The sequence below is a fragment of the Sabethes cyaneus genome, chromosome 3, assembly GCF_943734655.1.
Source record: "Sabethes cyaneus chromosome 3, idSabCyanKW18_F2, whole genome shotgun sequence".
In the NCBI taxonomy this organism is placed as follows: domain Eukaryota; kingdom Metazoa; phylum Arthropoda; class Insecta; order Diptera; family Culicidae; genus Sabethes; species Sabethes cyaneus.
Window position 1 is genome coordinate 94,335,941 of NC_071355.1, and position 16,958 is coordinate 94,352,898.

A 16,958-nucleotide genomic window follows, 5' to 3' on the forward strand; every position below is an offset into this window, starting at 1 on the left:
CTAAATGTAAATCTCTAATCTACCGGTATTGGTATTCATACCCCGTTTTGTTCCTGTCAATCAGACTGGGAAAAAGCGATCGTAAATATGCACAAGTGCAAATCATCAACAGGAGAACGGAGAGTAAGCTCTGGAAGTTGAAAATCGCACTCTAAAAAATGGTAAATGTTAAATATATGACTATAACTATACGGAACGTTTTACCATTTTCGGTCTGGGTAAATCTCACTATTTTGGAACAAAAATATTGGGTTTACTATATTTACGTTGACGAAACTGCTGCTGACGTTTTCGTGTTTTTCTTATATGATGGAAAACATATCGATACTTATCGATATTTTCGAGACATCGATAATAACGGTACAGTTTTTTGATTACAAAATAAATAATTATCGATATTTTTAAACACTCCGATCAAGGGGTTTCTAGTAAGGTGCATTAGTGCGTAGTAATCGGAGATTACTTTTGTAATCAATTACCCAATTAATTCGGGTAATCAACGGTAATCAGTATAGTAATCAATGATAATCTTAAGTAATCATTGGCAATCATGACTAATTTATAGTAATCACAAGAGATTGATTACTGGTAATCAGAGGTAATAAGTAAAGTAATCAATAGTAACTTTTTTTAAAGGTGCGTAGTAATCATTGCTGTTGGAAACCCCTTGACTCCAATCTTGACTCCGATAGTTACATGATACAAGGGGCTTCCAGCACAGAGAACAGAATAACAGGCTCGAAGAAAGTAATGGATTTTTTGTGTGTAAAATCTGTCGGTAGCGCCCTTCAGAAATAGTTTGCCAAACGCATCAAAAAATATCCATGTACCTTTATCAATATTTCTTTGTGCTGGAGTTACATAGCAGCGACGACAGCGACATCAAGATTTAGTTTGCCACTTACTGCTCTAGGGGTGCTCTATTAAAGGATTACTGGTAGATTACATGAAAACCTTTTACGCACTTTTTGTCAATTACCTGGTAACCTGTTCTCTGTGTTTCCAGTACGAGGTATATAATCTTTTATAAGCTTTTATGAACCGTTATGTGCAAGGAGATGTGTTCTAGTTGGATTATAACAGAACTAGAAGTGGCTTATCTGGTTCCTGGAAATCCGCTAATCCAAGGATGTATTCCGAAATTAAGGCACTTTGTAATCAACAAGTAATCCTACGATAGAGCACCCCTCGAGCTGTGAGTGGCAAACTAAAATTTGATGTCACTGCCATCGCTACTATGTTACTCCAGCACAAAGTAATACTAGTAAAGGTGCATGCACATTTTTTTATACGTTTGGCAAACTATTTCTGGAGGGCGCCATCGGCAGATTACACACAAAAAATCGATCACTTTCTTCGAGCCTGTTAATCTGTTCTCTGTGTGCCAACCACAGAGAACAGACTACCAGGTAATTGACAAAAAGTGTGTAAAAGGTTTTTATGTAATCTACGGGTAATCATTCAATAGAGCACCCTTCGAGCAGTAAGTGGCAAACTAAATCTTGATGTCGCTGCCATCGCTGCTATGTAACTCCAGCACAAAGAAATATTGATAAAGGTACATGGATATTTTTTGATGCGTTTGGCAAACTATTTCTGGAGGGCGCTACCGACAGATTTTACACACAATAAATCGATTACTTCCTTCGAGCCTGTTAATCTGTTCTCTGTTCACTGATTACCACACTGAGAAAACTTTTCGTATAGTTTCTATGTGTCCCACACATAGATTTTTGCAATGTGCCCAGTCAATGAACTTTATATGTTAAACAGTTATAATTTATGGGTACGCGAAACTTTTGCACATACTATTCATATGCATATATTTTTTATGCATATATGCATATGCATATATATGTGTATAATTGCACATGCTATTCATATCCGTATAATTTTTATGTGTATTTCTAGGCGGATTGTGCTTATATGCGGCACATGATAACCATCTGGAATTTCATATGGAAATTTACCATTAGTTATGTGCAGAATATTTTGAGTGCAGTAATCAATCTCTTGTGATTACTAAAAATTCATCATGATTGTAATAGATGTGTGTTATGTTATGGTTATGATTACCAATGATTACTATCAATTTCCCACCCTTTCGTACTCGATGAATTATAACCATCGCGGGCGAAACCGTCGCCAAAATCGTCGCGGGGGCAAATATCGTTTATTTTGTCAGGTAAATAGCTTACGTGTTAGACCAACATAATACATACTTATAACTTACATACAGCCAAGCAGATTCTCTCTGCGACGATTTCAAGCTATCAAAAAAGTGTGCAGCGCGTTTTGTTACAATAGAAACGGGCAATACTTAAGATTATCATTGATTATTGATTTATTGTAATTGATTGCAAAAGTAATCTCTGATTACTACGCACCGATACGCCTTACTAGAAACCCCTTGGTTGTAATCATAGCTGTTGGAAACCCCTTGACGTCATCAAGATTCAAACTAAAATTATCGATATTTTTTTATATCAATAAACGATAGCGAATCAGCATCGACCGCATCGACAGTTTTACGATTGCCCGGTTTTGCTGTCTCAGGTTTTGCCCAATACAATAAACAACACGTGTAAAAGTAGTATTTTTTAGCTAATTTTAAGTTGTGCTGATTATATCCGTTTATTCTGTTTTATTAATGGCAAAAATCGTAAATATAAACGTAATTTAAGTATCTAGAGGTGTTACGCATTAAAATGGGAGAGTTTAAAAAAACAAATCCTCAAATTTACGCAAAATCTTCAACCGTACATTCACCAGATACTATCTACTGGAAGCAACTTGGGGTAAATTGAACTAATCAGTGTTACGCCGTTATTAAAAAATTTAAAATTGTAATATTTTTAACAGATCCCCACATTAGTGAAGGAATTTGGTGCTATCGATTACATCGACTTCAGCCCGGTTGAACCTTATTTATTTGCGGTGACTGCTTCAGTTCGCGTCCAGATTTACAACCCCGTGACGAAATTGGTGGTTAAAAATATTACCAAGTTTCAAGAAGGAGCTCACGGAGGATCATTTCGTAAAGACGGTAATTTGTTAGTAGCGGGCGATGACCTGGGTAAAGTTCGATTGTTTGATGTTTCGTCTAAATCCATATTGCGGTATTTTGCGGGTCACAAAGCTCCAGTTCATCGAACGTTCTTCAATGCCGACGGACACTGTATCAGTAGCTTTTCGGATGATAAAACCGTGCGATATTGGGACATCGCTACCGAAAAACATTTGCAAACCTTTTCAGAGCATACGGATTATATTAGGGCTGGCTGTACAAGTCCTGTAAACGCTAATATTATTGTTTCGGGAGGATATGATCATAAAATCAATATGTATGATACACGAATTCAAACAAAAGTTATGACCTTAGATCACGGTAGCCCAGTGGAATCATTGATTTTCTTACCTAGTGGCGGAATAATTCTCAGCGCTGGTGGCACTTCTGTAAATGTATACGATGCATTGGCCGGTGGAAGAAAGATTGCACAGCTCTCTCAGCACCACAAAACCGTAACATGTTTGCAACTGGCCACTGATGGAAAGCGGCTGTTGTCCGGGAGCTTGGATCGGCATGTCAAAATCTATGATATCGCTACCTACCAAGTTGTACATACCATTGATAATCCAAACGCTGTATTGAGCTTAGGTGTTTCAAAAAATGACGATACACTTGTAACTGGAATGGTTGACGGTTTGATAGCTATCCACCGACGCGAAAACGTTGATAAGGACACGCATGAATCCGAGAAAAATACATCCCGTCGATTGAAAGTTCAGGCTAGATATGACAACATTTTTGAAAGTGCCGATGACAAAATCGTCGAATTTCGACACAGTAAAATTGAACAGTTTGATCGTATGTTAAGAAAGTATGAATATAGCAAGGCACTAGATAGTGTAGTGATACCTAGTGTAATGAACAAAACACCGGAAAAGACGGTTGCCTTAATAAAAGAACTTATTCGGCGCAAGGGTCTACATAGAGCACTAAAAGGCCGAACACACTCTTTCCTAGTCAAGTTTATAAATTTTGTCATGCGTTTTATCGGCGATTACCGATTCACACCTGCACTGATAGACGCAACGAACATTTTGTTGGATGTGTACCAAGATGATTTCGAACAGTTTGCAGGTTCAGAAGTCGCAAAAATGTTTACAAATCTTTCTCGAAGGTTAAAAAAAGAAGAACAAATTGTGCAAGGTTTTCTAGAAGTGCAGGGTCTACTTGAGATGATATCATCGGCAGCCGATGTTAATCAACCTTCAGCAGAACACGACGGAGACAGAGAGAGCATATTAATGAAAGAATTTGAAGCTTCCATGGATGCTCAAAAACAAGCTGTTATTAATATTGATTAATGCTAACTAAATAAATACGACAATATGTACTAAGGAAACAAACGAAGACTTTTTTTCGTTGTATAAGTCAACATGTAGTCCAGACAGCTATACTTTGTTTGTTCGATTAGAATAATAACATTTTTTCGAAAGGTTATCAACTATCTTTTATTGCTAACTAGCTGACCCGACAAACTTCGTATTGCCACAAATTACAATTACTGTGTTGTACAGAAATCCTGAATCTCGGATGACCTTTATCACTATCTCGAATTTTGCAAGTTTTTGAGGAGTTCATGGGTGTTTTAATATACAAATTTTCCTCACATTGAAATAGAAAACAACTCCCCCCATTGCTTAGCCTGATAAAATAAAGCGGACAGCATTTAAATATTCGCCATCATTACAAACCATTCGGCCAAATACCATTTTGCGGAACACCAATTCTCGGTTGACCATAACGCGGAATATAGAGTTTCGCAGAATACCATTTCGCGAAAAACCTTACGCGGGATGTACCATTGCACGGAAAATCTTTTCGTAGAAAGTACCATGTCGCAGGGTTGACCCAACTGAAGGAAAGTAATAGAGGTCAGTAGATCTAGGAAAATAAATAAACCTAGATAGAGGTGATCTCTACGGGGGGCTGCCCCCGCAGTGGCCGGCGCTTCCGACGGCAGGTCGCCGGCAAAACTCGCGGCCTGTGACCGTTTCGCACTGAATTATCTAATGTTACTATTGATAGTTTTTGGCGATCTTGTTATTGATTAATGTTTTATGAAAGAGTCATTTCTCGAGTTCGATTAGTTTTTGAGTTACGCAAAAATTTCTGTTTTATTTGTATGAGAGTCCTTATCCCCCTACCACAGGGGTGAGGGGTCTCAAACCATCATTAAAAAAATTCCTGCCTCCAAAACCCCCCACATGCCAAATTTGGTTCCATTTGCTTGATTACTTCTCGAGTTGTGAGGAAATTTGTATTTCATTTGTATGGTAGCCCCCCCCCCCTCCTAAAAAGGGAGCGGGGTCCTAATTCATCATAGAAAAAAATCATGCCTCCAAAAACACCCACACGCCAAATATGGTTCCATTTGATTACTTAATTCTCGAGTTATGAGGAAATTTGGTATTTCATTCGTATAGGAGCCCCCCCCCCTTTAAAGGGAGAGGGGTAATCATTGCCCTCATAAAGAGGGGAGGGGTCTCAATTAACCATAGAAAAAAATTGTCTACAAAAACACCCATATGCTAAATTTGGTTCCATTTGCTTGATTAGTTTTCGAGTTATGAGGAAATTTGTATTCCATTTGTATGGGAGCCCCCCTCCTAAAAAGGTAAGGGGTCTCAATTCATCATAGAAAAAAATCATGCCTCCAAAAACACCCACATACCAAACGACGGTCTCATCCAGATACGCTTCCAGTTGAGCTTGCTTCCACAATAATATTTCGGCTTCCATCAAATCCTGCTGTTCGAGTCGTTCGCAGCTTATCCTGCAACCGACAGATTTTGCTTTCCAGAGTTGCCCGATTTTAATAACGTGAGCTGTCGCTCTATGAAGACGTTCCCATTTGAAGAACCTTATCACATTCACCAGGTTCAGGTGTAGCAGTTTCTGTGTGAATGAAACACGGACGAAGTTCTTCACTGGTTGCCACGGGAGTGTGCTTATTTATTGGCCACTGATCTTCCACCTGATACAAGAAACTAGGTCCAACATACCACCGATAATCTGCTTCAAAATTCAAAACAAGGGCCCTTTCCCCATTGTGGCTTCGTCGGCGATGTTAGATTTACTGGGAACCCGCCTCCATTCACATTCTTTGGTCAGCGACAGAATCTCGCCAATCCGACAACAAATTGTCGATATTTGCGGTGTTCGGAACGAATCCAACATAGAACAATGTGTGAATCGGACCACAGGAACCGTCGCGTAATAGTTACAGAATGATATTTTTCCACAAACGTAAGTTGACGGGCACCAATTGCAGCAACCATCAGCTCCAACCGCGGTATGGATACATATTTCAAAGGCGCAACTTTTGTTTTGGCCGAAACTAAGGTACATTGCACAGAACCGTCTGGTTTAACAATTCGAAAGTAAACTGCAGCGGCATATGCTTCCTCGCTAGCATCGACAAATACATGGGCTTGGAGATTTCTGTAAAGTCCCGCATTAGCAGCGCGGAAATAACACCTCGGAATTTCGATCTCCTCGATATCAGCGAACATTTCGGTTCACCTTTTTCACTGCGAGAAAATCTTATCGCTTACCAGCTCGCCCATGTAATACCGGAGCGCCACACTTCCTGCATTACGATTTTACCGTGTATCAAGACGGTATCAAGAACCGAGCGGATCAAAAAGGCTCACGATGCACTTCAGTATCTACCGTTTTGTAGGACTTTTATTCCCGTGGATTAAAGACACGATATCTTCGGAGAATGAGGTAGGAAAACTAAGCATATCGTACTCAGAAAGCCAATGCATTCCTAAAACTCGTTCGAAATTATTCGCTGATGGTGAAAGATTCTTCTCGGTCGCATTCGCTTTCTCTCCGAGGTAATCCAGAACAGCTTTGCTGTTGGAAGACCAATTTCGGATTTCAAATCCTCCTTTACTGTGTACGAAACGTACATCTGCTGCAACCTTCTGTGCTTCCCGAAAATTTTCAAAGCTTTCCAGATAATCGTCAACATAATGACATTTCAAGATCGTTTGTGCTGCTCTAGCAAATCTGTCCGCCAATTTCATAACATTCTGATTTTTTATAAACTGCGCTGAGGATGGAGACGATGTTGCCCCAAATGTGACGACATTCATTATGTATACGCTTGGTGGCTCTTTTGGTTTATCGCGCCATAGAAAACGTTGCGAATGCCTATCGGTTTCTTTAACCAGTATCTGGTGAAACATTTGTTTTATGTCTCCACAAACAGCCACAGGAAACTGGCGAAAACGGAACTAGACGGAGGGCAGTGGTAGTAGCATATCTGGTTCCGGAAGAAGAAGATCCTTAAGGGATATTCCGCTAACTTTCGCGGCTGCGTCCCAAACCATCCTGACCTTCCCTGGCTTTTTGGGATTTTGAACGACGCCCAACGGAAGGCACCAAATTCGCTTTGGATCAGCACTGATTAGCTCAGTTTCAGTTGCTCGATGGGTGTACCCTTCATCTAAATACTCTTGTATCTGTCGATGTACTTCCTTCTTCAGGGCTGGATCTCGATTCGTCCTCTTTTCGAGGCATTCTAACCGACGGATGGCCATAGGATGACTATCTGGCAGTTGCACGCGATCGCATCTCCATCAGACCTGTTATAAACACCGTCCAGTGCGACACGGTTGCCACCCGTCCACAAACGCACAGCAATGGGTGCTTTCGATACTACCCAGGTAACCAATAAGCATTTCCAATGCAATTTAAAAGCAAGCCAATAAGCATTTAAGTTGTCTTAAATGCTACTTAAATGCTATTTTGGCAAAATATGCGGCTACTTTACTGCTAGCCCTCTTATAGTGCTGACAATGCTTATTTGCAGCTAGTTACCAACAAGAAGAATTTAAATAGAATTGTGGATGCCAATTTACAACAGTTATGCAGTCAAAAAGCTGATAAACAACAACCTGCAGTATAAAACTCCAGGGATGCTAATAAACGGCTGATTTACTGCTTATTTTAATGCTTATTGGTTACCTGGGTAGAACGCACTGGCGTTGCTGCATACTGGCACGCTCCCCGACAACGCGTGAACCCACCCCATCGACATCTCTATATCGAGCTGCAGTAAACGTCAGTGACAGCATGTCTGGGGCTCAAAATTTGACAGCGGGCCCAAATCAGACTGCTGGCAGTTGAGTGAAACGCAGTGCTGAATTGCTATCTCATTTTCGCACACACGAGATGTTGACGGCGAGAACATGGTTGTCTGCCAGGGGCTTGCGTGAACCCGATCGAAGTGCTTTACCTTCGGTTTAGGCAGTAGAATCAATATATATATATATAGAATGCCAGTGTCGCTGTTTTTCTATAGGGCTCATTGTGGTAAACATGATGCTAACAATCTGTATCAAGTCTGTGAATCGGGAATTTCATTGTCAAAGTTCATTGTCATCTGTTCTTTATCTGTGCGCTGGTTGGTGCTATCATCAGTGCGTTCTCCGCTGTGTTTTTATGCCAGTGAAATGGTTTTAAACGTTCTTTTTCTTTTCGTCCGAATGAATAGAATCTCACAACTGCGCCCTTTTGCACCAATTTTTTCAGAAATTTGAAGCAAGCGAATTTTCCAATCACATTATACTTGGCAGCCATATTTGAAATTTTAAACTGGTTGTCAAAGTTTGACAATGAGATTCCCCTTTTGATGAATCTCAGGCACAGAGAACAGACTACCAGGTAATCGACAAAAAGTGTGTTAAGGGGTTTTATGTAATCTACAAGTAATCCTTCAATAGAGCACCCCTCGAGCAGTAAGTGGCAAACTAAATCTTGATGTCGCTGCCGTCGCTGCTATGTAACTCCAGCACAAAGAAATATTGATAAAGGTACATGCATATTTTTTGATGCGTTTGGCAAACTATTTCTGGAGGGCGCTACCCAGATAACACAAAATCGTAATAGAAAGTTCACATTAAATCGTTTTCATGTCAATTTGACATTGGAATTGTATAATGATTAGAGTATGTCAAATCGAAGTGAACCATAAGTTGTTTTGCAGTCGTGCGTGTCTTCATATACAATTTATGACTGTGAATTATAAAGCAGTATAGACGATTGCAATATTTGATTATATCTTAATCATATATTCAGGAGTATTTAGTTGCGTGTTATAAAAACTACGCAAAATAGAATTACAAGTAATTGTCAAAGTTTTCGCACGTATATCGCCTCCACTTTGGTACATATATGTTCTTATATGGCGTGAAATATAACTTTTTCGTTCAGATATGATTTCGTATATCTCAGTTGCAATCGAGATATACAAACCAAATGGTTTACTGGGTACCGACAGATTTTACACACAAAAAATCGATTACTTCCTTCGAGCCTGTTAATCTGTTCTCTGTGGTTAAACGTTTTAAACGCATACTATCCAGCAGTGTCGCCCTCCAAACTACTCGGAATGGCAATTTTTGTGCTTTTCTGGCTTGCCGTTAAGGCCGTATGCTCGCCCGTGCAAAACCTTGTTATACATAGCAGCGATGGCAGCGACATCAAGATTTAGTTTGCTACTTACTGCTCGAGCGGTGCTCTATTGAAGGATTACCCGTAGATTACATAAAAACCTCTTACACACTTTTTGTCGATTACCTGGTAGTCTGTTCTCTGTGATAACATACCCTTGCCTTAAGGCCCAGACACAATTCATACGGATTTTACAACGTTGCGGCAATTTGACAGTTTTTCCATGGGTTTTCTGTCAAATATCCGCAACGTTGTTGGAGATTGCCAACTGGAACGTATTCCGAAACAATAATCCCCAAATAAAACGACCGCGACTTGGGATTTACTGGTAGGGGGATTATTATTTTCCTAAAAGGTGTACATAATATCATAAACTTATAACGGTAGCAAAGAATGGGTCTAGTCATTTGGTAATTTCGGTAAGCAGACTTACGTTTAGTTTCGCGTTTAGTACTGATTCCTCCGGTATGCTCCTACGATACGGTTTACTGTACTACTTCGTATTCGATCCGTACTCTTTATCCGTACTATTTATGTTAAGTTTAAGATTAATGTATTACACATCTACACTTATTCCAACTTGATTTACCTTGGTTTTCCAAGCGTTATGTTAGTTAGCTGTAGTACGATCGAATCGCTAAAGATGCACTTTCTATTCGTTAGAATTCACATTAATAACTTTAGATGTAATTTCATGTTATAGGATTACCTTTTAGAATTATAAACTAGCACTCTTAAGTTTAGTATGATTTTTAGAACTATAAACTTGTAGAATTCCAATAGATATGTATCACTTTAGATAGGCTTTAGATAATATAGATAAGACTTGAATAAGGTATATGATGACTTGCAATTAAGGTTTAGGTTAGCTATATGATGACTTGCAATTTAGGTTTAGCTAGATTAGGTATAAACATATCGTCTGTCATGTTTCTGTCAGACAGCTCTCTTCACTATCCACTCACCGACGGCAGGGCTGGAAACGTAAGTGTGATGGTTCCTTCGTGCTGCTAACTGCCGGCAATTAGCTTGCTAGGTTAATAGGGTAAGGCGCGCTGGCATGAACTTGCCAACACTCCCCCACACTTCGCTTCGCGCCTCACGTCTAGCACGGCCAATTTTGCTACCGGACGCTCGTAGATGCCGGAAGCTGTTCTCACCGTCGCTGATCTGGGTTGACCGTCTCTTCCAGGATGAGTGCAGAGGATTCTTCCTTTAGGCCAACAGTTTCGGGGTAGTTTCGGGTCGACGATAACCACTATATCTCCACTCTCGATGGGCTTCGTGTCGACGAACCACTTGGTTCGGCGTGTTATTTCCGGTAGGTAGTCGCTCACCCAACGTTTCCAGAAGCAGTTGGCTTGAGCTTGCGACAGTCGCCAGCCCTGACGCAAGGCTACGCCACTGCCGTCGATCGTGCACAATGGTTTTACTCCGTTAGATGACCCCAGTAGGAAATCGTTGGGTGTCAGAGCGGGTGCGGAGTCATCATCAGTAGGGACATGAGTCAAAGGTCGGGCGTTGATAGTGTTTTCAACCTCGGCAAACAGATTCCGCAGGACTTCGTCGGTCGGCTTCCGCGTTAGTAAGATTGCCATCAAATTTTTCTTAACACTTCCGATCAATCGTTCCCAGCTACCACCCATGTGGGGGGAAGCCGGTGGCAGGAACTGCCAGCTGGTTTCTGAGTCTTCAAATTCCTTCATTAGCTCTTCTTGGCGAAACGACTGTTCCGCTGTTTGGAGCTCTTTATTCGCCCCGATAAAATTCGTGCCTCGATCGCTATAGAACACCAGTGGCTTGCCTCTTCGGCAAATGAAGTTTCGAAGGGCCATAACGCAGGAATCGGTGTTAAGAGAGTGGACGATCTCAATGTGTATCGCCCGGATGGTGAGGCAGGTAGCAAGCATGCCCCATCGTTTTTCAGTTCGGCGACCGAGGACAACTTCGTATGGCCCAAAAAAATCGACTCCAACATGAGAGAATGGGCAACAGAAGGCATCTAGGCGTGCTGCCGGTAGTTCAGCCATAATGGGTACAGTTGGCATTGCGCGGTTGTTCTTGCAACGTTGGCAGTTGCTCCGTACCTTTGCGAAGGCTATGCGAAGTTTCGGTATACTATATTTCTGCCGGATCTCATTGATCACGGTCTCATGGTTCTGGTGGTGGTATTTATCGTGGTAGTGTGCTATGATTAACGAGGTAGCGTGGTGGTCACGAGGAAGTATTATAGGCTGTTTGGCATCTTCGGTTGCAAAGTGGCATGCGGATATACGTCCTCGCATCCTCATTATTCCGCGGTTGTCCAACCATGGCGATTTTTGGTAGAGTGGGCTCGTTTTGGGAAGCGGCGTTACCGGTCGGTCTGTACTCAGCTGTGTCCTTTGTAAAAGCGCTACTTCATGTGGATACCCTTCGTGCTGCGCTTGGCGGATAATGTAGGACTCGGCGTGCGACAATTCGGTACTGGAAAGATGTCCGAGGGCGAGGGGTTTTTTCTGGAGTTTTGACTTGCAGTTAGTGAAGAAACGATAGACCATGGCGACAACTCTTAGTAATCGGGTCCAATTTGAAAAGTTACCTACGCAGATTACTCGAGCTGGTGTAGCAAAATGAGTTAACACACTCGGTCGAAGTTCCAGATCGGTAGCATTTCGTTTTATCGTCGAGCGTGGCCAATGATCTTCCGAGCGTCTAAGGAAGTCGGGTCCATTGAACCATCGTGCTTGAGGGCTCAAATCCGGAAGTCGCTTCCACTTCGTGCCGTCATCCGCTACGTTTAGATCGCTAGGAACATATCTCCATTCATCCATCTCCGTCGTATCAAGGATCTCACTAACCCGACAGGCAACGTACGGTGAGTATCGCCGGTGATCGGAATTGATCCAATACAGCACATCTTGTGAATCAGACCAGTACACATGACGAAAAATACGGAACGTGAGGGCTTCAGATACTGATCGAGACAGCCTAGCTCCCACTAGCGCTGCCTGGAGTTCCAATCTTGGAGTTGAAACAAATTTCAATGGGGCAACTTTCGTCTTTGCGGCTACTAAACTACATCGTGCGATTTCTCCCTGAGTGAAGCGTAGATAGCATGCAGCAGCAATTCCATTTTCGCCTGCATCTACAAATGTATGCAGCTGCGCAATGTTAGTCTCAGCTGTAGTTTGTCCGCCATAGCACCGTGGTATACTGATTCGTTCAATTTGTGGTAGAACTTTAAGCCATGTTTGCCACTTTTCAAACAGAACGCCGTCTATTCGTTCGTCCCAATCAATTCCGGCGCGCCAAACGTCTTGAAGCAGTACCTTAAGGTACATAAGGAAATGAGCGATTAATCCAAGTGGATCGAACACGGACATTAAAATCCGTAGCATTTCCCTCTTGGTTGGATTGTGTTGCCCTTCCAATAATGCTCGACCGTAGCGATACCATCCAACTTTGTAGGTGAACGTATCTTCTTTTGTACACCACCACATTCCCAACACTTTTTCGGTGGCTAATTCAGGCGACAGATCGAGACTCTTCTCTGCCGTATGCTCCGCTTGTAGCGCTCTTACTACATGTGTTGAATTGCTGACCCAGTTTCGAATCTCGAATCCACCCGCAGCATGTATTCGCTTTACCTGTTGCGCAAGTTGGATCGCCTCCTGTTCCGTCGACACACTCACCAGCATATCATCGACGTAATGACGCTTATGTATTACCTCCACAGCGTCAGGATATTCTTTCCTGAATCGTTCGGCGTTCAAGTTCTTCACGAACTGGGCGCTACTAGGCGAACAGCATGCTCCAAAAGACATGACCTGCAGAACGTAGGCAGCTATGGTTCCATCTTCGTCATACCAAAGGAAACGTTGACATTGCTGGTCCTCGGCTCGCATCAGCACCTGCAGAAACATCTCCCGCACGTCACCAGTCAAGCCAATCCGACCTACACGGAACTGAATTAATATTGTAAACAGGTCGCAAAGCTGGTCTGGGCCTTTCAAGAGGACTGAATTTAGTGTTATTCCGTGGGAGGCGGCAGCAGCGTCCCATACCATCCGAATCTTCCCAGGCTTGTTGACATTTGTTACTGGGAACATCGGCAGGTACCATACCCTGGAAAACGATTGCTTGAGTTCCTCGTCGGTAAGTTTTCTGACATAGCCCTTCGCGATCAAATCAATCATCTTTTGGTTGACGGCTTTAGCTAGCTCCGGATCTTTGTCCATTCGCTTTCTAAGATATTCCAGTCGCCGGACAGCCATTGGACGACTATCTGGTAGGCGGACGTTATCATAGCGCCACAATAGTCCGGTTTCGTATCGGTTTCTTTTGAATACCGTGCGGGTTGCGAGAAGAGACTGGGCTCGTTCTTCTTCGGAAGAGAGCAGGTTCTTCCTCGGTTGTGCAATGCCCAAGCTTTCTATGGCGAAGTATTGTTTCACGATCGAATGTAAATCTTCATCCGTTGACGGTTCACGAGCGCATACATGGAAAACAGAGTGTACAAGGTTAGTATCATCGTCAGGTTTCCCTCCCCCGCACACTGTCCATCCAAGACGGGTTTTGACAGCTATTGGCTGATGCCAGGCTCCCTCACGACTCTTCCGAACCAAACTAAGGTGCTGATCCTTCATTCCGATAAGGATCCTAGGGCGGATATCGTGGTAGGACTCAATGGGCAGATTTTTGAGATGCGGATACAGGACCTTGAGCTCCTCGACGTTTAACGTTTGGGGTGGCAATAGCAATTCATCCACTGTGCGTACCCCGTTGAGGGTGTATTTTTTGAAAGGGTTATGTTTCGCGGCCAGCTCTAGTTTGACGGTTTTAGAATTTTCTTCTCTACGCTTCGCTCCTCCCGTCCAATGTAGACACAGAGGCATACTTTCTCCTTCAAGCTGCAGCTCACTCGCCAACGCTTTATCAAGAAGTGTGAGCTCCGATCCGTTATCAAGGAAAGCAAAAGTCGGGATGGAAGTGTGCTTGCCATACAGCACTATCGGTAAGTAGCGGAATAAAACTTCACTGGAGGAAACTTGATGGATGTTGCAACCGTGCTCAGACGAGTTTGGTCCAGGCAGATTGCGTTCAACACGGTTAGTCGGCAGCGTATTATCTGTATAATTTCTGTATGTGTTCGAAGGAGTGTTTTTCTGATCATTGTGCAGCAACTCATGGTGCTTTAATTCGCACCCGTTCTTCCCGCAAGCCTTGGCTTGACATCCTCCACTATGTCGGCGTAGACATCTGCGACACAGGCCTAAATCTCGAACTGTTGCCCAGCGCGAGTCACGAGCAAACTCTAAGAAACGCTTGCATTTAGTCAGCGACTTGCAATTTCCTTTGCATACTAAGCAAGTTTCTTCGGCAACTGTCATGTCAGACTGTGAAGTGGATGGATACTCTGAAGCTGACTCCTCAGAATGAGCGTTAACAAACGACGTCCCGCGTTTGGTTGTATAAGAGTCACTACGTACGGGTTTGGATTCGAATGCGACGCTAGGGAAGGTTACGGAGCTGGCAGCTTCCGCCAAAGAATACAACCAACTGCTGAAGGATGGTAGATTAACCGTAGGAAGCGATCGCTTATGTTGTGCCCAGCTTAGTTTTAGTGACGGAGGAAGCTTGTTAACAAGTTGATGGAGAAACGTTACATTATAGAAATATTCTTTGACACCACAAGCATCCACAATGGCGCAAAAGTTTTCGATGCTGACGGCGAAGTCTATAAGGCTTTCTAGCTTATCCTCTTTCAGCGAAGGAAGCGAATTAATCTTCGCTATCATCGAGTTCACTATCACTTCCGGTTGTCCGAACAGCATTCTGAGGGTGGACATAATTCCGTCGACATTAGATGGATGGAGCAACCTGCTTTTCACTGCCTCATATGCTCGGCCGCTAAGACAGCGTTGTAGACGCACTACATTTTCTTCGTCGGTGAACCCACACATGGCTGTCGTACTGTTGAAAGTGGAGAAAAATAGGGGCCATTCTTCCGGGCTACCGGAGAATACTGGGAGATCTTTCGAAACAGCTTGCCGCGCGGCTAATTGCTTACGGGTGATCGGGTAAAGGTCTGAATCTTCTTGATCTTGCATGCGGCTAGCCTGGATCGTAGGTAAAGGGCATTGGTCCTGCTGTGAATTTCGTGGGAGATGAGTGACCGAATGGTGTTGATTCAGATCAGACCGATTAGTTTTCGCATCTGCGGGGTTATGCGACAGTTGATTATCCGGACGCGAGTGGCGTGAAACTGTGTTGGGACAAGCTGACTTCGAAGTTTGAATCGGCTCCGGAAAATCCTGTTTTCTGGTCCGTTCGAGCGCTGTTTTCCTCGGCTGCTCATCCATCCGGTTCCCAGAATGGTGGACTTTTATATTGGGTGCCAAACCTATTGCACCTTTCTGCATTCCACTCGTAGTGGCAACCCAATTTGCTGTTCTGTCCACTGGAGCGCTTTTCATAGAACCACCCTCGCTCACCGCTAGTGCCAGCAGCTTGAACTTTTCCTCTACGAAAGCCTTTTCCCTCGCCGCCTCTTCTACCGCGATTGCACGTTGCTTCTCCGCTTCACGTCGTTCGACATCTCTTAAAGCTTCCAGCTTTTCGAGCTCCAGCCTCGCGAGAGCTTGTGACGATCTTGAGGATGCTACCGATGGAGCTTTTGGTTGATGTTTCGATGGCCGCTCCCGTATGGTGGGCATATTGGCCTGGGACGACTGCTTCGGATGACCATCACTTCGTTGCAATAGCACACATGTCGACGAGCTATTTTCCTGAATGCCGTTCGCTTTTTCGCATTTAGCGCAACTCCACGGGAAATTCTCGATCTCTTGCGTGACTCCAACACATTGGAAATGATGCCATTTAGAGCAACTGTCACACTGTACCATTTCATCAGTGTCTTCTTCTCGACACACCTGGCAGGCTCGCCCAGGATGGGACATATCCGGATCTTCCGTGACCACCGATCGCGCACCACAATCTGCACAATTTTCACCAACCACTTCACTCGATTTTTCCGACTTTTTAGAATGTATCGGAGCTGACATGACCGGATTGCTCGTGTATAAACGAAAATAATAATATGTTGGAGATTGCCAACAACTGGAACGTATTCCGAAACAATAATCCCCAAATAAAACGACCGCGACTTGGGATTTACTGGTAGGGGGATTATTATTTTCCTAAAAGGTGTACATAATATCATAAACTTATAACGGTAGCAAAGAATGGGTCTAGTCATTTGGTAATTTCGGTAAGCAGACTTACGTTTAGTTTCGCGTTTAGTACTGATTCCTCCGGTATGCTCCTACGATACGGTTTACTGTACTACTTCGTATTCGATCCGTACTCTTTATCCGTACTATTTATGTTAAGTTTAAGATTAATGTATTACACATCTACACTTATTCCAACTTGATTTACC

General features: G+C 43.0%; 2 protein-coding genes across 2 annotated transcripts; one reads left to right on the forward strand and one right to left on the reverse strand.

Annotated features, from left to right (window-relative positions):
• The first annotated feature begins 2,642 nt into the window (after positions 1–2,642).
• On the forward strand, positions 2,643–4,400 carry LOC128742825 (U3 small nucleolar RNA-associated protein 15 homolog). The gene is made up of 2 exons (XM_053839301.1): positions 2,643–2,798; positions 2,863–4,400. Exons 1-2 carry the CDS (start codon positions 2,709–2,711, stop codon positions 4,369–4,371), a joined length of 1,599 nt encoding a protein of 532 aa, XP_053695276.1. The 5' UTR covers positions 2,643–2,708; the 3' UTR covers positions 4,372–4,400.
• Positions 4,401–10,572: 6,172 nt separating this feature from the next.
• LOC128739885 (uncharacterized) lies at positions 10,573–16,581 on the reverse strand. Its single transcript, XM_053835387.1, has one exon. It carries the CDS (start codon positions 16,579–16,581, stop codon positions 10,573–10,575), a length of 6,009 nt encoding a protein of 2,002 aa, XP_053691362.1.
• Between the last annotated feature and the right edge of the window lie 377 nt (positions 16,582–16,958).

Bases quoted from the DNA above. Each gene is read 5' to 3' on its own strand.
- LOC128742825 (XM_053839301.1), top strand. From the start codon at position 2,709: ATGGGAGAGTTTAAAAAAACAAATCCTCAAATTTACGCAAAATCTTCA. The intron at 2,799-2,862 runs GTAAATTGAACT...TATTTTTAACAG, and splicing joins TCTACTGGAAGCAACTTGGG to ATCCCCACATTAGTGAAGGA.
- LOC128739885 (XM_053835387.1), bottom strand. From the start codon at position 16,581: ATGTCAGCTCCGATACATTCTAAAAAGTCGGAAAAATCGAGTGAAGTG.